Genomic DNA, 19,616 nt, shown 5'->3' on the forward strand with positions numbered 1-19,616 from the left:
AAGGATCAAGAGAAAGTTTGGAATGTTTTCCTTTTAATCATGGGAACTACTTGAGCGTGTGTATATGCTAAGGTGAAAATATCAGTAGAAAAGGACAGGTTAAGGCTGGGAATGGTGGCTGATGCCGGTAATCCCAGCAGTTTGGGAGGCCGAGGCAGGAGAATCACTTGAGCCTAGGAGTTCAAGACCAGCCTGGGCAACACAATGAGACTCTGCCTCTATTTTTTTTTTTTTTGTTAAGTTAATACTTTCTGTGTGCAGGCACTATGCTACAAGGAAAGGATACAGTGTTGAGCAAGATAGACAACCAGGGACTGCATACAACTTATAGTAAAGTCATAGATGAACCTTCGACAGGTGATATGAATGGCATTCACTAGGATGAGAGAGACATGATGCAGCTAAGTATATCTGTAGGGAGCAAAAAGTTGGTGGAATTCTCACTTTATTATCTCTGTTTTCTCTGAAGACGGATGAGGGTTTTCCTGAGATGAACAAGGAAATGGTAAGGAAAGGAACTTGCAAAAAAAGGAGGAAGTTTGAAATAGCTCCCTGGGGATTGGAAGAGAGTGCTTTTCCAATCCGATCTGTGGGACTGTGTGATTTCCTTTTTTTGAGATGGAGTCTCGCTCTGTTGCCCAGGCTGGAGTGCAGTGGTGTGATCTCGGCTCACTGCAACCTCCGCCTCCCGGGTTCAAGCAATTCTCCTGCCTCAGCCTCCCGAGTAGCTGGGACTACAGGCGCACGCCGCCATGCCCAGCTAATTTTTTGTATTTTAGTAGAGACGGGGTTTCACCATTGTTGCCCAGGCTGGTCTCCAACTCCTGAGCTCAGGCAATCCACCCGCCTCGGCCTCCCAAAGTGCTAGGATTACAGGCCTGAGTCACTGTGCCCGGCCAGGACCGTGTGATTTTATTCAAAACACTAATGGAGTAGGAAGAGGGTTTTTTGTTTTTTGTTTTTTTGGTTTTTTTTTAAAGAGTCTCCCTCTGTGTCACCCAGGCTGGAGTGCAGTGGCACGATCTTGGCTCACTGCAATCTCCTGTCACCCGAGTTCAAGCAATTCACCTGCCTCAGCCTCCTGAGTAGCTGGGATTGCAGGTGCCCATCACCACACCCGGCTAATTATTTTTTGTATTTTTAGCAGAGCTGAGGTTTCTCCATGTTGGCCAGGCTGGTCTCAGAATTCCTGACCTCAGGTGATCTGCCCACCTCGGCCTCCCAAAGTGCTGGGATTACAGGGGTGAGCCACCTCGCCCAGCCAAGAGAGTCATTTTGATTTGTCCTTCAAAATAGCTCTCAGATTCATTTCTTTCTTTCTAAACCTGTTCCCATCACCCTTGTCTGATTGTCCCTCTCCCCTCACCTTTAAACCTATTTTCTTGCTAGTAGGTCTCTGTCTTCTTGCTTAAAAAAAAAAAAAGACAAGTTGCACCTTTTTCAAGAATTTAAAATGACATCCTACTCCTGTCAGATGATTTTAACCAGCTCACCTAGGCATTCCAGGTCTTCTGTAATTTGTCTTCCCCTTTTCCCTCTCCTTGCTCCTAACTAGTGCCTTTCCCACACACCAGCCTCACAGGACCTTTTTGTTATCCATGCTGCAGGCTCCTTGCTCACCAAGTAAAAGCTTTTGCTGAAGCTGTGTCCCTCAGGAACATTTTCTTCTTTTGCACCAAGCCAACTCCCACCAAAGTTTTCCTGTCCTCCATGATAAAATGTATCCAGCATCTTTCTATGCAGTCTTCGGAGAATATTTATTGTCTTCTTTGCACATTTGGAAATTTATGTTCAATGTAGCTTTTCTTTTAAGACTTGGTGTTGTCTTTTTAATAGTTTAGTACTATTAAATATTTAATATTTAGTACTGTCTTTTTAATAGTTTAGACTTTTTAATAGTTTAGTACGTGCAAATCTTATTTTAATTCAAATATATTATCATTTTCTTAAAGTCTGGAACCACAGCCCACAGTGGATTGTGTAGTAGATTGTGTCTCAGGTAAGTGTTTAATACTTATTGGATTGAACTGAGATTTGAGCTGGGTCCTAAAACTTTAAATAAATTACACCTTAATCCCCACTCACTAATCTATTCAATAAGCACGTATCTGAGTACCTAAACCCTGTGCTAGGAGCTGAGATTTCTTTTAACCTCTCAATGCCTCTATATTTTGAGGTGTCTTTCTCTGAAAATTTCTTCCCTGCCTTTAAAACAACCCCAACTGTCTGACAATTTGCTGAATTGCCTTGGACCCAAGATCCCTCGGCCGTTAATTCTGTGTAGATATTGTCCCTGTTTATCTTCTTCTGTTTTTTTAGATCTGACTTTACTGAGTTACTGTTCATCTTACTGGTTCACCTGGCCTTAAATCTGTCTCTCTCTCTCTTTCTCTGTGTGTGCGTGTGCACATGTGTGTGTATGTTTAGGTCTCTTGCATACTCGCTGTGGGGCTTAGCCTAGTTGTCGATACTCCCCTCCCTGATCACAGTCCAGTTAAGGCTGGCCTAAAGTGGCAAACCCATTCCCCCTCCTTTCCTCTAGTCCAGAGTCCAAGATGTGGGTAGAAGTGTTCAGTCAGATAAAACTATCTGAGAATGCCAGTGTCTCCCAGGCCACCCACTTTCCTGGAGAATTTTGAGAATGTCTTTTGTCTCAGCCCCACATAGAGAAGAATCCTACCAGGCAATACCAAGGTACCAAGCAATCCTGTCTGTAGTAGTTTATTCTTCCTTCTCACTGACATTCCCAGGGGCTTTATGAAGGGTGGGGAGGGAGAAGGGGCAGTTTTGCTGTTTGGAGGGATGTCAGGGTCCTCTGAGGAAAGGTGGGACGTATGTCTGTGGGGCAGGAAGGCTGTGTGGGTTACTTTATCAGGTCTTAGCGTTGCTACTCTTTGTGTCTTTCTCTGAGTCAGTTAGTCTTGATTTCCACATCTGTTTTGGCTTCAGCCTCTCTCAGCTGCCCTCTTCCATTACCCAACAGCCTGACTGCTAGCTAGTTCTTGCCATAGTGGCCCAAACTCATGCTGCTTTGTAGAGGTGGGAGGAGATCCTGGAAACAAGGGAAACCTCCTGCTGACACCTTCCTTTCCCTTCCCAGGCCTCCAGCCCCCACGCGCATGCTAGGCCTCCTTATCGGGGTCAGGACGAACCAGAGGAGGCCTACGGGGAGAAATAAGGAGACAGAGGGAAAACGCATAGAGAGGAGCAACAGAGGGTTGGGGGCAGAGTCAGGGAGATGCGGGATGCGCCCTCGGGAGCAAGGTCGCCCAAGCCGTATAGGAGGGGAAGGGAGGACGGATCGCGCAGGCTCTGACAGCCCAGCCCAGCCCCGCGAGGCTCCCAGGTTTCCTGTCTCTTTCTCCTCCCAGCTCCTCTTCCTCTCTTGTGAAATTTCTCCCCAGAGCCTCTCCTGTGCCAGCCGGTCTCTGCTTCTGTATGTATTTCTTCCTCTGCCCGGTGTCGGCGACTGTCCGTGGGTCTCTCCATCTCGCGTCTGTCTCTGGTCTCCAGTTCAGCCTCCCGGCCTGGCCCTCTGGGTGGACGGTGATCCTGGAGCCCCTCCCCGGGCGGCACTATTGGCGGAGAGGTGACGAGAAGGCGGTGTTTTGCCGCCCTCCGAGGGCGGGATTAGTCGCGGCGACCCAAAGGCGGGCAGGAGGTGGGCCCGGCTGGGAGGCGGGCGGGGCCACTGGGGCCGAGCCCAGAGCCCCGGGCGGTCGCATTGTTTTCCTCCGCGGATCCGCGGCTGGACTCGGACCGAGGGCTCTCCCGACAGCGCCCCGGAACCCAAATTCAAGCACCATCCAATTCGGACGCTCATCGCATCTCCCCTGAGCACAACCACGGATTGCGAACTCAGCGCAGCGCGTGGCCGCTGGCCGTCCGCGGCGATCTCGATCCCGCTGACCCGAATCCTGGAGCAAGTACCCCGGGCAGGGAAGGGGCTGCGGGGAGGCGGGGAGGGAGCAGGAGGGCGCGGCCGGCGGGGGGCAAGCTTCTGAAGCGCTAGGGGACCAGGGAGGGTGTCGGCGCCCGGTGTGCCTGGCTGACGGAGAGGGTCAACGAAATTGGGGTGCAGGGAGGAAGGAGGCACAGTGGCCGAGCCCCGTAACTGTACTGGTGGGAGCAGAGTCTGGGCACCTCGTTCAATTGGGCTTTCGTCGAGTCGCATCCCGCTGGACTGGGAAGCGCGAAAAGGGATTATTTGAGGCGCGCACCGTAGAGAGGGTGGAAAACCTGGCCGCTTGCTTTCCCGGCAGGGAAACTAGGGCTCCGAGACCCGCGGAGAACTAGACCCTCCTGACGCCCCTGAAGGGATGGGAAGAGGGGCGCATCGTTCCGGACTTTGTGTCACGGGTGCTTCTCTGTCCTTGTGCAAGCCGGAATCTGAGCACCCTCTGAAGGGTTGGCTCGTGCAAAGAGGCGGCGAATGGGGCCCCCGAGCAACATCGGTCCCAGAGCCTATCTCCTTCCTTCAGCCCGCTCGGCCCGGGGCTTTGTTAGACTGAGGTCTCCCAAAGAGGACATCCGAGCTGGCAACTGCCTCCTGAGCCCACGGACCCCACTGAGCGCCGGCCTCAGGCCCGCCCTCGTCGGTTCTCAGCCTCTGGCCCTGTTTCCCTGGCCTGGGAGACCCGCCTCCGCTCCCCAACCCCCGCTCCCATCCCCTCTCCGTCTGCGCCTGCAGGCCCCTCCAGCCCCTCCTCCCGCTAACGTGGCTCTGGGACCCGGTCCCGGCCCAGACTCTGCTACCCGGTCCCGGCCCAGACTCTGCTACCGGCCCCTCCTCGGAGCCCCGGATCCAGTGAGGGGGAGACACGTCGAGCCCCTGGCCCTAGGCCCACCTCTTTCGAGGCTCTAGACACCTGGATTGTCCTGGTTGGGGGTTGGGTGGGAAGGAGGGTAGGTGCTGAGTGTGGGGCTAAGAGCTAAGAGTGGGGGAAATGGCTTGGAGAAAGGAAAGCTCCGGTTCCACAGGCTCCTTGGCGCGACCCTGCACCCTCTGAGGAAGGTGGACTGGGGCGGGCGACCAGCCCAAAGACTTCCTGCTATTGTCCCCAGCCCAGTCTCCCCTTCTCCATCCCTTCCACAGCTCTGCTAGACTCTGGCTATGACCCCAGCCACTCCCCAGAGGTGGTTTGGGGGCCAGGAGAAAGAAGGGCTGTTTCCTCTTCCCAGCAAGGGGAGGATCTGGAAAGGGGAGAGTCGGCCAGGTCTCTCCCATGTGCTTCAGATGGGGTGTGTGAAGCAGCTAGGATTCTTCCAGGGCAGAGTGATCTTTTCTCCAGGCCAGGAGTTGAGAAGCTGACAAGATGCTGCTCCCCAAAAACAGCTACAAGCAGCCCTCTTAAAGGTGTATCATAGTTGAGTCTAGAGGGCCAATGCAAAGGCCAGCCAAGTGTTTTTAGAGGCTGGACTAAGCCAGCCTAAAGTGGGGTGTGAGCGTGTGTGTGTGTGTGCGTGTGTAGACTGGGTGGAAGGGAGGCACAGCCTGCTCTCTCAGGGAGGAAGGAAAGGGCTGAGGGTGCTTGCTATCAGATCATTTCGCCTGGAAATGAAGAGCATGTAAATGAGATGCAAATTAGCCTCTATTGTCCCTAGCTAAGGCGCTTTTGCTAAGAAGGCTGTTGGATTCTGAGGGCTTTAACATGGGAGTGGTCGCCATGCCCCACAAACTCTCCCAGTGACCCCCTTTGCCAAGGCTAGCCCTGTAGTTCTAGCAGTTTCTAGAAAGGGGCCATCCCCTTCCCCTACATCTCTGGGCATGAAGCCACCAGCACCTTTGTAACCAAACTATTAAGAAGTGTCATCAGCCCCCTCCCATTTTCAAGGCAGCATCTCCCCTACCCAAGCCTCAGCAGACTTTTCTTGAATTTTTACATTTACTTGTAAGGGATGTGGTAAGGGGAGCATAATGCAGTCTCTTCCCTCCTTTGTCCTGTCTTCCATCAGGTCAGAGGTTTCCTATCCCCCTCAAGCCCCCACAGGAGTCACCACCCCAGGTAAGGAAAGGGCAGCAGCTCCTGAGGGCAGAGGGTGGAAGCAGGCATGAGCAGGGAGCAGGAAGAGGGGCTGGCTCTTCTCCCCACTTGCCAGAGACCAAAGTTGTTTCCAGGGTGAAGATACCAGTTGCTCAGGACAACTTGGAGGCAGGGGGGTGGTGGGGAGAGCAGGTTGGGGAGGATGAGAGACAAGCTATGTCCCTTTCTCTTCCTTTCTCTTCCCCTGGGAACAACAGTATCCGGAAACATGTCGGGGGAGGGAGGAAGGCCCAGCCTTTCAACACCAGAGGGTCGTTAGCTAGCTGCTACTCTGGCCCTGGGGAAGGGGAGTCATCATTAGGTGTTCCTACTCTTTTCCCTTCTTCAGCTCTCTTGGGGCCCCACCTGACGTCAGCCTCCCCACCAGTGATGCTGGATTGGGGTAGGGGACACTTGGGTTCTGGCTGGGAGAGTAGAATTACTGGGGAGATGGAATGGGGCTTGGCCTGGAAGCTTAGGATCTGTTTTAGGGGACACGGTGGGATGGGCAACTAAGGATTGGTGAAGGATAGTTATCTGTTCACAAAAAAAGGAGTCTCACCCTTCTTGACCTGATTTTTGGAGCCGACCAAGTCCCTCACTTCAATTTTAGGGGAAGGCAGGAAGCTGGTATATACCTCCTACTGTGGGCCCCAGCCAGGGTCATTTGGCTGAGGGAGGCTGATGGGTGGAAGGAGACCTGTCTCACCATCTCTTCCACCATATCCATCTTTTCCTGGACTTTGGGCTACAGTTACCTGCCTGTCACTGAATAATTTATATTTTAATTTCAGAGGCGGCGGATGAGGGAAGGAAGGGAAAGAGGCACGTTTAGCCATTTTGCTTCACTAGTCCCTTGTACCCCTGGCTTCTCATAGGGGGTGGGTCTGCTCTTCTCCCCTCAAGTACATGCACTGGTTCTTAGGAGCCAGGGAAGGAGCAGGGGGCTAGAGAGCCTGGAGGGGGTGGCACAGTGGTCGGGCAGACAGCTGCAGCCAGAGCTAAATTTAGCCTCTGATCTGGCTTTGATGCAGATTCATTTTTGGCGAAGACAGTCCCCCCCACCAACTCTCCTCCCTACTCAGTTCTTCCCTAGCAGTGGGAAGGGCCCCCGAAGCATGAGCTTAGACCAGCACAGTGACCTCTAGGCTGCCTCCCCCAACTCTGTCTTCCTGAACTCTAGAAAGGACAGTGTCAGCCACACAGCTGCCCCCGCCTAGGCGCAGTGCCTGCATTGCTCCCAGGGTGCCGTGGGGGTCTGGGAGGGAGGGGGAGTCAGACATGGTGCCCTTTTCCTCCTCCCAGTGCCAAGGAGTCACTATTTATAATTTTAAGGCTTCAGTCTCTAATTATAGCTGAGAAGGGTTTAGCAAGAGGGGGGCCAGGAGGTGTCACCTACTGGATGTCCCAGACCCAGTCAGGAGAGAAGAGGAGAAGCTGAGTGAGAAGGCTGAGATGGGGGTGGGTGTGTCCTGTCCTTACCTGGGGTCATGCATGCAGTCCTCACACCAGCCAGTTTGGACCAGTTGCAGAGGGAAGGGCCTTGAGTGACAATGACAGCTGGCTAGAACTGGGGCAGTGCTGGAGAGAGGGTTCTTTTCCCCCACCCCACAGGGTCTTCTGGGGATAGACCAGGAGAGGAGCCTGCTGGCTTGCGTCAGGGGAGAGGGAACTTCGCTCCTCCCCCACTTTTCCCTGTCTCCCCTTTCAGGGCCGGCTTATGGGTGAGGGGGCACCCCCTGGGGCCTGAGCTGCCCCGCACAGGATGCCCCGTGCCCCCCACTTCATGCCCTTGCTGCTACTGCTGCTGCTGCTCTCACTTCCCCATACTCAGGCCGCCTTTCCCCAGGACCCCCTCCCTCTGTTGATCTCTGACCTTCAAGGTGAGTGCCCAGTACCTACCTTGCCCCATCTCTGTGAACAATTAGAGACTGAGACCCCCTGTGTGGGAGGCAAGGTGCAGGAAGGCTCCCAGCCTCAAGGAAGCTAACAGCCAGACCAGCAAAAAGAAGCAAACAGGTAGCGTGAGCTGACACCTCCTGCCAGCTGCTTCTCATCCCTGGGCCTGGTTTCTTCACTTAGAGGCAGCATCGTGTGGAGGTTAAGAACATGGACTCTCCAGGAGATTGAGACCATCCTGGCTAACACGGTGAAACCCCGTCTATACTAAAAATACAAAAAAAAAAAAAAATAGCCGGACATGGTGGCGGGCGCCTGTAGTCCCAGCTACTCGGGAGGCTGAGGCAGGAGAATGGCGTGAACCCAGAAGGCGGAGCTTGCAGTGAGTGGAGATCACTGCATTCCAGCCTGGGCAACAGAGCGAGACTCCGTCTCAAAAAAAAAAAAAAAAAAGAACATGGACTCTCAGCTAGACCAAATCTTAGCAGGTTTGAATCCCTGCCAAGCTGCTCACTAGCTGTGTGACCTTGGTTAAGTTAAGTTACTTAACCTTTCTTTGTCTCAGTCTCCTCAGCTGTAAAATGAATATAATAGTATTCTGAGCCAGTGGTGGGTACTCAGGAGGCTGAGGCAGGAAGATCACTTGAGCTCAGGATGTAGTGCTCTGTGATGGCGCCTGTGAATAGCCACTGTAGTCCAGCCTGGGCAACATAGCCAGAGTCATCCCACCCCCCAACCCCCTACCCCATCTCTTTAAAAAAAAAAAAAAAGGGCAGATTAAAAAAAAAAGTCAGCTGGGCATGGTGGCTCACGCCTGTAATCCCAGCACTTTGGGAGGCCAAGGTGGGTGGATCACCTGAGGTCAGGAGTTCGAGACCTGCCTGGCTAACATGGGGAAACCCCGTTTCTACTAAAAATACAAAAAATTAGCCAGGCTTGGTGGTATGTGCCTGTAACCTCAGCTACTCGGGAGGCTGAGGCAGGAGAATTGCTTGAACCCAGGAGGCGGAGGTTGCAGTGAGCCGAGATCGCGCCATTTCACCCCAGCTTGGGCAACGAGAGTGAAGCTCCGTCTCAAAAAACAAAAAACAAAACAGTCTTCTACCTCATGGAATTATTTAGGGATTAAATGAGGTTATACATGTAAAGTGCTGAGAACACTGTATGGCGCAAAGTAAATGCTTTATATGTGTTTGCTGTTATTCTTAGCTACATAGAGAAGGTCTAATACTAGTTCAGTGGTTCCCAACACCTCTTACTCGCCTCTCTACCACTGGTACCACCAATAAGCCCACCATGATAGAAAGCATAAACCCACTTTTTCTGAGAAGAACCTTTATCTATTTGCAGTTCCTGTTATATTTGTAGGATTTAGAGTAATTTTAAGGATAGAGGAACTGCAGTTGGGTTACTGGGAGTAATTGTTGAGGGATATATAAGAATAGCAAACACTCCTATGTGCTAGAAGCAGCTCCAAGCACATTATAAATTTTTTTTTTTTTTTTGAGATGGAGTCTTGCACTGTTGCCCAGGCTAGAGTGCAGTGGCGTGATCTCGGCTCACTGCAAGCTCCACCTCCTGGGTTCATGCCATTCTCCTGCCTCAGCCTCCCGAGTAGCTGGGACTACAGGCGCCTGCCACCACGCCTGGTTAATTTTGTTTTTGTATTTTTAGTAGAGATGGGGTTTCACCATGTTAGCCAGGATGGTCTCGATCTCCTGACCTTGTGATCCGCCCACCTCGACCTCCCAAAGTGCTGGGATTACAGGCGTGAGCCACCGCTCCCAGCCAAGCACATTATAAATGTTAAATCATTTATCCCTGAACTCTGGGTATCCTTTGACCATTGATGACTGTGGTTTCCACCATGATCAGGCCAGGTGGATGCTGGAGGTGAGGTGGTCAGAGGAGGCAGAAACCTTGGAGGGCTGAGGTGGCCTGTGAAGAGCCTTGAGGGGAGGGTGCAGAGGGCTGGGAGAAACGGAGTGAATAAATGCTCCAGTGGGACAGTGCACAAGGTGGGAGTGAAAGGAAATTGCTAGCCTTAAGGCAGTTCCAAGAAGGGACTAGGCTCAACTCTGGAGGCAGACAGACCTGGATCTGAATCCTGATACCTGCCACTTCCCAGCTAAATGAGCAAATTCCTAAATGGCTTCTAGTCTCAGGCTTCTCATCTGTAAAATGGGGCCAAAGCTACCTCACAGGACCATGTATTAAATGAGACAATGCATGTAAAGTGCTAACACTGTGTTTGGCAGAGATTAAGTACTCAGTGTTATTGGTATTAAGAATAGCTTTTGGGCACTCTAACCTCACACATCCACTGTGTCCACTCATCTGGTTGGAGAGGGTGTTGGGGACATTTGTGGTATCCTCAGAATCCTATCTCTCTGTGTCCTCTAGGTACTTCCCCATTATCCTGGTTTCGGGGCCTGGAGGATGATGCTGTGGCTGCAGAACTTGGGCTGGACTTTCAGAGATTCCTGACCTTGAACCGGACCTTGCTAGTGGCTGCCCGGTAAACTGGCCGTGGCACAGTTGTGGGGCAGACATGCATGCTCCTGGGCAGACATGGGACCTGTATGGCCACTGTAGCATCTTGCAGGGGACACATGCAGGTGCACAAGCCATGGGGTGTGGACATGCTTGGACCCAGAGCACAAATGCCAAGGCATGGAGGAAGGGGGAAGGGGAGGGCCAGAAGGTCTGCACTGTTTGTCCCTGAACAGCTGACTGTGGGTAAGGTGGGGTGCCTTGACTAGGCTCTGACCCCTCCTTACCTACCCCTTCAGGGATCACGTTTTCTCCTTCGATCTTCAAGCCCAAGAAGAAGGGGAGGGGCTGGTGCCCAACAAGGTGAGGGGCTGTGTGGGAAGAGGTGCAGACGTGGAGATGAGGCTGGGAGAGGTCTAATGCTGGTCAGGTGGGTGGGAAGAAGAATCCAAAAGGAGCCATAATGTGAGGAGGGAACCCAGTTGCCCATGATTTTCCCTCTTCAACTTATCCCTTCAGTATCTAACATGGAGAAGCCAAGATGTGGAGAACTGTGCTGTACGGGGAAAGCTGACGGTAAGGAGTGAGACGAGAATGTGGAGGGAAGGAGAGGATTACTCTGCCCCCAGTCTCTGTCCAACTGGTCCTCTACTATGCCCAATTTCCTTCACACTTTTTCCATCCCAGGCCACAGGGGAAAATGAGAAGGAAAGAGAATTCCTGATTTTCAGTTTCTCTTACATGCCTCACAGAAAAGAAAAGTGAGGCTCAGAGAGGCCAAAGGATTTGCAGAAGGCCAGAGGGCCAGCAAACAGCTTATTTGGGACTTTATCTCACATTGCTCTGTTGGGCTCAAGAGGAGTAGCCCACCTTTTTTTTTTTTTTTTGAGACGGAGTCTCAGTCTGTCGCCCAGACTGGAGTGCAATGGCACGATCTCGGCTCACTGCAACCTCCACCTCCATAGTTCAAGCATTTCTCCTGCCTCAGCCTCCGAAGTAGCTGGGATTACAGGCGCATGCTGCTACACCCAGCTAATTTTTTGTATTTTAGTAGAAATGGGGTTTCACCGTGTTGCCCAGGCTGGTCTTGAACTCCTGAGCTCAGGCAACCTGCCCACCTTGGCCTCCCAAAGTGCTAGGATTACAGGCGTGAGCCACCGCACCCGCCCTGTAAGCCCACCTTTCTATTACCTCCTGTTCTCAGTCCCAGGACCCTCTGTCACTGACCTAGAATTTTGGGTTCTCTAGGACGAGTGCTACAACTATATTCGTGTTCTTGTTCCCTGGGACTCCCAGACGCTCCTTGCCTGTGGAACGAACTCATTCAGCCCTGTGTGCCGCAGCTATGGGGTACAAAAGAGAGGGTGGGGGTTAGGATGGGAATTGGGGCAAGATGGGCAATCGGTTTGATGGGAAAGGACCAGGGACTGCGGTTGGGGAATGGGAGTGCCCAGAATGCAAGGGTCCAGAGGGGCTGGGGAGGAGGCAACGGGACAGGAGGGAATAGGCTATGGAGCCAGACTCCAAGACCCTAAAGTTTCCAGGCATCTGCTCCCTCTACCCCCAGATAACTTCGCTGCAGCAGGAGGGTGAGGAACTGAGTGGGCAGGCTCGATGCCCCTTTGATGCCACCCAGTCCAACGTGGCCGTCTTTGCAGGTGTGCAACTGGGCAAGTGAGAAGAAAGCATGTGGCTGGAGGGAGCTCCCACCTTAGCTCCTCTCCCAGTGGGTCTTTCCCCCATTCCCCTGAGTGGAGGGTTGAGGTAGGGGCCAGGGCCAGGCCTAGGTAGGGGTGCAAGAGGCCCAAGAAGAGGCAGGATACAGATCCCTGAGCCCTCCCCTGACCCCACTCCACCCATCCCTCCAGAGGGCAGCCTGTACTCAGCCACAGCTGCGGATTTCCAGGCCAGTGATGCTGTAGTTTACAGAAGCCTTGGGCCCCAGCCCCCACTCCGCTCGGCCAAGTACGACTCCAAGTGGCTCCGAGGTCAGGGCGGGCCTGGGGAAAGGAGACTGTTATTGGGGAGGAGGCACAGAGGGAGGACTGTGGCGGGGAGCAGGCAAGTGGTGTGGTAGTGTGTATGTATGCAATGGGGAGAGCAGTGTGGGGCCAGGAGCTTCTGAGCAGGTACAGATACTCTTCTATACCCTTTCCCGTCATTCCTCATCTTAGAGCCACACTTTGTCCATGCCTTGGAGCATGGAGACCACGTCTACTTCTTCTTCCGCGAGGTCTCTGTGGAGGATGCTCGGCTGGGAAGGGTAAGGAGGTGGGCATCAGGGTGGGTAGCTGGAGGGTTCTGCTGGATCCTGAGGAGCCAGTCTGAGTGGGAGGAGAGCTCCTGACCATAATCTCCACAAAGCAATCCCCTGGACTCTCACCCCTCAACTTGGAATAGTCCCAAGCCCTCTGCCCCCACATCCTGCTTGTCCCTTACCCTTGACCCAAGTTGACCTACCATGCCACACCCTTCATTCACTGTGCCCCTCACATTTATTTTTTATTTTTATTTTTTTGAGACGGGGTCTCGCTCTGTTGCCCAGGCTGGAGTGCAGTGGCGTGATCTTGGCTCACTGCAAGCTCCGCCTCCCGGGTTCACGCCATTCTCCTGCCTCAGCCTCCTGAGCAGCTGGGACTACAGGTGCCCACCACCACGCCCGGCTAATTTTTTTGTATTTTTAGTAGAGACGGGGTTTCACCGTGTTAGCCAGGATGGTCTCAATCTCCTGACCTCGTGATCCACCCACCTCAGCCTCCCAAAGTGTTGGGATTACAGGAGTGAGCCACCGTGCCCAGCCCCTTACTGCTCTTAACTCACCACACTCCTTGCATGCAGCTGGCCCTGTGGGTCTGTCTCACCATTGTCTACTCCACTCTCCTCTCCTAGGTGCAGTTCTCCCGCGTAGCCCGAGTATGTAAACGTGACATGGGCGGCTCGCCTCGGGCCTTGGACCGCCACTGGACATCCTTCCTGAAGCTGCGGCTCAACTGCTCTGTCCCTGGGGACTCTACTTTCTATTTTGATGTTTTACAGGCCTTGACTGGGCCTGTGAACCTGCATGGCCGCTCTGCTCTCTTTGGGGTCTTCACCACCCAGACCAATAGGTTGGTACTAGGCTGACTAGTGTGACCCGATCTGTCCCCTGCCTCACCAGCCTCCAGACTCCCTTTTCACAGCCTACTGATGGGGCAGTTAAGGGAACCTCCGAGCAAAGCCAGTTTGCTGTGTTGCCATTTTTTCTCCTAGTGTGGCACCCAGTGGCTGCCCCACCTCCTCAGTCTCTACCTCTTAACGTGGTATGAAGGGTGCCACCACTTCTTCCTGGGGGAAGTTGTGCAGTTCCTTTCAGCACCTATCCTGCATCTTTTCTGGCTCCTCCAGCATCCCTGGCTCTGCCGTCTGCGCCTTCTACCTGGATGAGATTGAGCGTGGGTTTGAGGGCAAGTTCAAGGAACAGAGGAGTCTGGATGGGGCCTGGACTCCTGTGTCTGAGGACAGAGTCCCCTCACCCAGGTACCCAGGATGGAGTGGTTTTTGTGGGGGCAGAAGCAAGCAGCGTCTGCCCCCAAGATGGGATTGTGAAGAGGTAGTGAGATGTCCAAGGCCTCAGGGTGGGGAACTATAGTGGGGTGGCAGTGGGGCTGAAGAGCTGCGGCAGGGAAGGGTAACAGTGCTATGAGTGTCTGTGTGGAGGGGGAGCAAGGCTTTCTAGTCAGGTTTGGGAGCAGTAGGGGGCACAGAGCTTAACTAAGCTCCAGCTCCCAGTCCAAAGGCAGCCCCTTCCCATTCACCCACCAGGCCAGGATCCTGTGCAGGAGTAGGGGGAGCTGCCTTGTTCTCCTCTTCTCGAGACCTCCCTGATGATGTCCTGACCTTCATCAAGGCTCACCCGCTGCTGGACCCCGCTGTACCACCTGCCACCCATCAGCCTCTACTCACTCTCACTAGCAGGTATGGGGCTGAAAAACACTGACCACTGCCTCCCTGTTCTCAGCCACCCTCCTCTTTCTTTGACCCAACAAGGTAAACCGCATTGGTGGGAGGAAGAACTTGTGAAAGTAGAAGGGAGAGAGCTAAGAAGGGAACCCTGGGGCCTGGGGGAAGGGCACAGGCACAGCTACCAGGACAGCTGGGCTCTCCCTGAAATGCTCAGGTTTCCACTAGACAGGTTCCCTGACCTGAGGCCCTTTCCTCCAGGGCCCTACTGACCCAAGTAGCTGTGGATGGCATGGCTGGTCCCCACAGTAACATCACAGTCATGTTCCTTGGCTCCAATGATGGGACAGTGCTGAAGGTGCTGCCCCCAGGTTGGCGATCCGGGGGACCTGAGCCCATCCTCCTGGAAGAGATTGATGCCTACAGCCCTGCCCGGTGAGGCCTTTGGAGGGTCGGCCCCCTGCAGAGCAGGGATGGGATGGGAGGTAGCAGCTGCAGATGTGGGAATAGGTTGGAAACATTAACATTGGCTTTTGCAGGGTGGGAACTCTGGGCTAGACAGGCTTGGCGAGAAGACTGGACAGTGTGGTAGGGCGGGGCAGCTCCATGGGTTGTGCTCAGTTGCTTGTGCGCCTCCCCGCTTTCTGTTCTTCCACTCACTCAGGGAAAAGGTAGCCTCATCTGTCCATCTCTGGTTCCTTCTGGCCTCACCCTAGGTGCAGTGGGAAGCGGACAGCCCAAACAGCACGACGGATCATAGGGCTGGAGCTGGACACTGAGGGCCACAGGCTCTTTGTGGCTTTTTCTGGCTGTATTGTCTACCTCCCTCTCAGCCAGTGTGCCCGGCATGGGGCCTGTCAGAGGTGAGAGGGGCCTGAGGCCAGGCCCTGTGTGGGCAAGCTCCCCGAGCCAGCAAGAGCACAGAAACACAGGTCTTTGGGGTGGCAGGAAAACACAGGGGATGGCTGCAGGGTGCCTAGGTACCTCAAGCATTCTGAAGGTGGGCAGCAACCAGGGTGTGGAGAGACTGAGGTGGACAGGAGAGAATGAGGCTGGGAGCCTCCTCTAAGCCAGGGTGGGAAGAGGCAGCAGAATGGAAAGTGACTGGAGTAGAAAGGGATCCAGCTTCACACACCTGTTTTCCCTAGGAGCTGTTTGGCTTCTCAGGACCCATACTGTGGATGGCATAGCTCCAGGGGCTGTGTGGATATCAGGGGACCTGGTGGGTAAGTGATGGGTCCTTGGGTTTCCTGAGCATAAAATTCCCCACCAGTAAGACAACAAGCTGAGGGCCAGAGTGGGAGATAGGGACAAGGTACAGAATTCTAGAGCCACTTCGTTTTCCTCCTAGGACTGATGTGGATCAGGCTGGGAACCAGGAATCCATGGAGCATAGTGACTGCCAAGGTAAACAGAAGAGGCACCTGCGGTTGCAGCCAAAGCTGCACATGGCCATGATGGCCACAGACACCATCCCAGGCTTGGGCTTTTGTCCTTCTCTCCTTCTGTGGTACAGTCACCCCATCAGTTCTTCATGAAGCTTCTCTTTCCCCCCATCTTCAACCTGTCCCTTCTTCATAGACGGAGCTACTGGGAGTCAGTCTGGCCCTGGGGATTCTGCTTATGGTGAGTCCTCTTGTCCCAACCTCACCTTCCCTTGCTCAGCCCACATACCTGAGTGTGTGTCTTGTGGCAGCAGCAGAGCAGCATTCTGAATACCCTGGGAGTATCAGAAAAGGGTCGGCATCCTCCAGATACCCAGCATGTAGCTCAGTACTTGGCACACAGTAGGGTACTTTTTGAACAAATAAATCAATGTCCTGCATGATGAGCCCTTCCCCAGACCCAGAAGAAACTAGAGGCTGGCGTTCTGGACTCCTGGGTTCCACAGGAGGGAGGAAGGACCCCTGGAAGGGTGTCAGGGGTAGAGATCAAGAGCCTCACTGGCTCTGACCTGGTCTCTGCCACCAGTGCTTCCGGGTCCTGGCCCTTCCCCTGGGACCCCCAGTCCCCCCAGTGATGCCCACCCCTGGCCCCAGTCTTCCACTCTTGGAGCTCACACTCGGGGTAAGGGGGATACTTGGGAGGGACAGGAGTGAAGTGTGGGGCTGCTGATTCTCGGAGCGTTCTAAGCCCCTCACTGAATGGTGTTTGGTGCTCACTAACGCCTGTTTGGAGGCTCCCCTCCCCAGAATTGGGCATCCCAGACCCGAATCCTCCTGCACGAGCAGTTTTTGGCAGTTGCTCTTGGCATGGCTACAGGGGCCAGAAGTGGGATGGGGAATCCCCAGGCCCAAGCTCTGGCCTGAGTGTGAGGGGTAGTGCGTGGGCTGTACGCTGAGGAGTCAGGAGAGGTGAATCCTGGGGATGGTGGAGGCTGTAGGAGTGAGGCTGAGTAGCAGCGGGAGGGACGATGTCAGGCCCGGGAACTGCCGGCGCCTCTGGGCCTAGGTCCCCCACACCAGCTCCCCTTGGCTGAGCCTCCCTCCTCCCTCTCGGTCGGCAGGCGTGCGCCGGGACCTGCCCCCAGCCTCGGCCTCCCGCTCCGTCCCCATCCCACTCCTCCTGGCCAGTGTGGCCGCAGCTTTTGCCCTGGGCGCCTCAGTCTCTGGCCTCCTGGTCTCCTGTGCTTGTCGCCGCGCCCACCGACGTCGGGGCAAGGACATCGAGACTCCGGGGCTCCCGCGCCCTCTCTCCCTCCGCAGTTTGGCCCGGCTCCACGGTGGGGGCCTAGAGCCCCCGCCGCCCTCCAAGGACGGGGACGCGGTGCAGACGCCGCAGCTCTACACCACCTTCCTGCCGCCTCCGGAGGGCGTGCCCCCGCCGGAGCTCGCCTGCCTGCCCACCCCCGAATCCACGCCGGAGCTGCCGGTCAAGCACCTCCGCGCCGCCGGGGACCCCTGGGAGTGGAACCAGAACAGGAACAACGCCAAGGAGGGCCCGGGCCGCTCACGGGGCGGGCACGCGGCGGGCGGACCCGCGCCCCGCGTGCTGGTGAGGCCGCCGCCGCCCGGCTGTCCCGGGCAGGCCGTGGAAGTCACCACCCTGGAGGAACTGCTGCGCTACCTGCACGGCCCGCAGCCGCCCAGAAAGGGGGCCGAACCCCCCGCCCCTTTAACCTCGCGGGCGCTCCCGCCGGAGCCCGCCCCTGCCCTCTTGGGCGGCCCCAGCCCCAGGCCCAGGCCCCACGAGTGCGCCCCGCCGCTGAGGCTGGACGTGCCCCCCGAGGGCAGGTGCGCCTCTGCCCCCGCCCGGCCCGCGCTCTCCGCCCCTGCTCCCCGGCTGGGCGTCGGCGGAGGCCGGAGGTTGCCTTTCTCCGGCCACCGGGCCCCCCCTGCCCTGCTCACTCGAGTCCCCTCGGGAGGTCCCTCCAGGTACTCCGGGGGTCCCGGGAGGCACCTCCTGTACCTGGGCCGGCCCGAGGGCTACCGGGGCCGCGCCCTGAAAAGGGTGGACGTCGAGAAGCCCCAGTTGTCCCCGAAGCCTCCCCTCGTCGGGCCCTCCTCCCGCCAGGCCGTCCCGAACTGCGGCCGTTTCAACTTTTAAAGGGAGCGGCCCACGGCCTCCAGCGTGGGGAACGCCCAAGTCCTCTCGGCCACGAGCTGGACGCTCTTCAGGACGTCTCACCGCCCCCTCGCCCCGCACCTCCAGCCTTCCCGACTCGTAGAGTCTCCTGAGGCCCCTTTTCGCCTCGGGCTTATTTATTGACTGTCTTTCCCCCGTCCTCGAGAGAGGAGTGGGAGGTGAGAAGCCTGTCCCCTCAGTGAGCCAGCATTTCGGGGGGAGCTGGCGGACTCCCACTCCCCGCTCCCTTCCAGCCAAGCTGCCTTAACTCGCCCCTCGGGGCTCCCCCAGAGACTGTGCCCCGGGCGGGCCGCGCGCGCTGTGTCCAGAGTCCTCGGGCCTTCCGGGTCTGGGACGTGCCTCTCCTACTGTGTAGGAGCCTCCGCTTCCCAATACAGCCGTGTCCGCAGCCGCTGCCTGACTTCACTCGGGCGGGGGAGGGCGTTAGTCGGTCGGCTCGCTCTGGGCGCCCTCGCTCTCTGCCTTCTTCTGGGGCCTGAGCTCTCCCGGGTAATGGGATGGCTGCGGTCCCGCCGGGGGGCAGTCTGGAAAGGTTTCCTAAAGGAGACGAGCGAACTAATGGTGTCGAGGTGAGCCAGGGCCCGGGGGACCCCGGTAAAGTTTAGTTGAGGCTGGGGAAGGCCCTCGGAGCTCGTTTCCGGATCGAGGTAAGAGGGACTTTCTTAAAGGCCTAGTCTATGGGTTGGGGCGGCGGAGGGAATTTTTTGAGAAATAAAATGAAGCTGCAGCGTACGTTACTTGAAGTTCCACGTCAGAAAATCTTGCCCTGAGGAGAATTTGGCTGGAAGATTTTGGGTTGCATGAGGGGTAGGCTGCAAAAAACAGCAAAGTATTCGTCCCTGTTGGAGGCAAGGGTCTGGCCCCAGCTCTTACCTAAGGAGCGGCCCCCGCAGAGAGCGGGACGGGGGACAAGAGCGCACGCGGCGTCACACGCACGCTTAGCCACCCCCCAAGAAGCCGCCGCCGCGCTCAAGCTCCGCGCGCTCAGGAGCAGGTAGAGTGTAGCTGTCGTGATGCTCCCTTTGTTCCTGTTGGGACTGGCTGCAGATACCTGTCCGTTATCCCCGGCACCAATGAGAGGGACGAACAGGACCACCTGCACCGCCCACCACCCTCGCGCTAACACGCTTAAGGCCTAACGCAGGCGGCAGCTGGTGCGAATTTACAAATCGGGTTTTTCACCCCCGTGTGGCTGCAATGTCCGCCCAGTTCGAGCCCCACATTCTCCCGCTGGCGCCGCCTGGGGGTTGGGCCAACTCTTGCTGCTAAGGAAGCCTCACCAGTCTCTTTCCCGTTTGCTACCTAAATGTCCTCGGCGGGAAACTGCTGAGAACAATTTGGGGAAGCCTGAACTTGTTCCTAGTTCCGCGCTTTATTACTTGTGATCATGACTGGTCAAAACTCCGCCCGGAGCCTCCATTTGTTCATCTGAAAAATGGGGTTGAGAAGCTCAAGTACTAGAATGTGAAAACGCTTTCTAAAGACGAAGGCATGATATCTTGTGAGATAGTAATTCCTTCAAACTCACGCATAGGCTATTCCTATTCCTAACTTTGCGATCTGCTTTCACTAGGCAATCGCTTTCCCTTTGTATTCTTATAATTTTCACCTATAGATTTTACCCTCAGGGTTTTTTAATGCCTGAGAACATTACTTCCATTTCAGAGAACATTCCAT

General features: G+C 55.4%; 1 protein-coding gene and 1 long non-coding RNA gene across 5 annotated transcripts; one reads left to right on the plus strand and one right to left on the minus strand.

Annotated features, from left to right (window-relative positions):
* The first annotated feature begins 3,834 nt into the window (after positions 1-3,834).
* On the plus strand, positions 3,835-18,671 carry SEMA6C (semaphorin 6C). Of its 3 annotated transcripts, XM_063651067.1 has the most exons (20): positions 3,835-3,922; positions 5,956-6,005; positions 7,735-7,906; positions 10,326-10,440; positions 10,715-10,778; positions 10,935-10,991; positions 11,664-11,765; positions 11,983-12,073; positions 12,284-12,403; positions 12,590-12,678; positions 13,305-13,522; positions 13,800-13,931; positions 14,217-14,369; positions 14,616-14,789; positions 15,071-15,217; positions 15,503-15,580; positions 15,706-15,761; positions 15,936-15,980; positions 16,326-16,421; positions 16,861-18,671. In XM_063651067.1, the coding sequence occupies exons 3-20, from the start codon at positions 7,789-7,791 to the stop codon at positions 17,898-17,900; spliced, it is 2,895 nt and encodes a 964-aa protein (XP_063507137.1). In that variant the 5' UTR covers positions 3,835-3,922; positions 5,956-6,005; positions 7,735-7,788; the 3' UTR covers positions 17,901-18,671. The 3 variants fall into 3 exon arrangements, with proteins under 3 accessions (XP_063507137.1, XP_054329955.1, XP_054329957.1); XM_054473980.2 differs by lacking the exon at positions 16,326-16,421; XM_054473982.2 differs by lacking the exons at positions 3,835-3,922; positions 7,735-7,906; positions 16,326-16,421 and having other exon boundaries at positions 5,909-6,005.
* On the minus strand, positions 5,882-11,804 carry LOC129027835 (uncharacterized). Of its 2 annotated transcripts, XR_010123624.1 has the most exons (5): positions 11,643-11,804; positions 7,926-8,189; positions 7,506-7,565; positions 6,586-6,704; positions 5,882-6,228 (listed from the first exon to the last, which is right to left on the minus strand). It is a non-coding gene; the product is annotated as an uncharacterized LOC129027835 (long non-coding RNA). The 2 variants fall into 2 exon arrangements; XR_010123626.1 differs by lacking the exons at positions 5,882-6,228; positions 11,643-11,804 and having other exon boundaries at positions 6,614-6,704; positions 7,926-8,228.
* Positions 18,672-19,616: the final 945 nt, after the last annotated feature.

This window comes from Pongo pygmaeus, chromosome 1 (assembly GCF_028885625.2).
Source record: "Pongo pygmaeus isolate AG05252 chromosome 1, NHGRI_mPonPyg2-v2.0_pri, whole genome shotgun sequence".
Lineage (NCBI taxonomy): Eukaryota > Metazoa > Chordata > Mammalia > Primates > Hominidae > Pongo > Pongo pygmaeus.

Excerpts from the sequence above, each read along its gene's own strand:
- SEMA6C (XM_063651067.1), top strand. The coding sequence starts at position 7,789 with ATGCCCCGTGCCCCCCACTTCATGCCCTTGCTGCTACTGCTGCTGCTG. Across the intron at positions 13,932-14,216 it reads GACAGAGTCCCCTCACCCAG|GCCAGGATCCTGTGCAGGAG; the intron begins GTACCCAGGATG and ends TTCACCCACCAG. Across the intron at positions 14,790-15,070 it reads GATGCCTACAGCCCTGCCCG|GTGCAGTGGGAAGCGGACAG; the intron begins GTGAGGCCTTTG and ends GCCTCACCCTAG.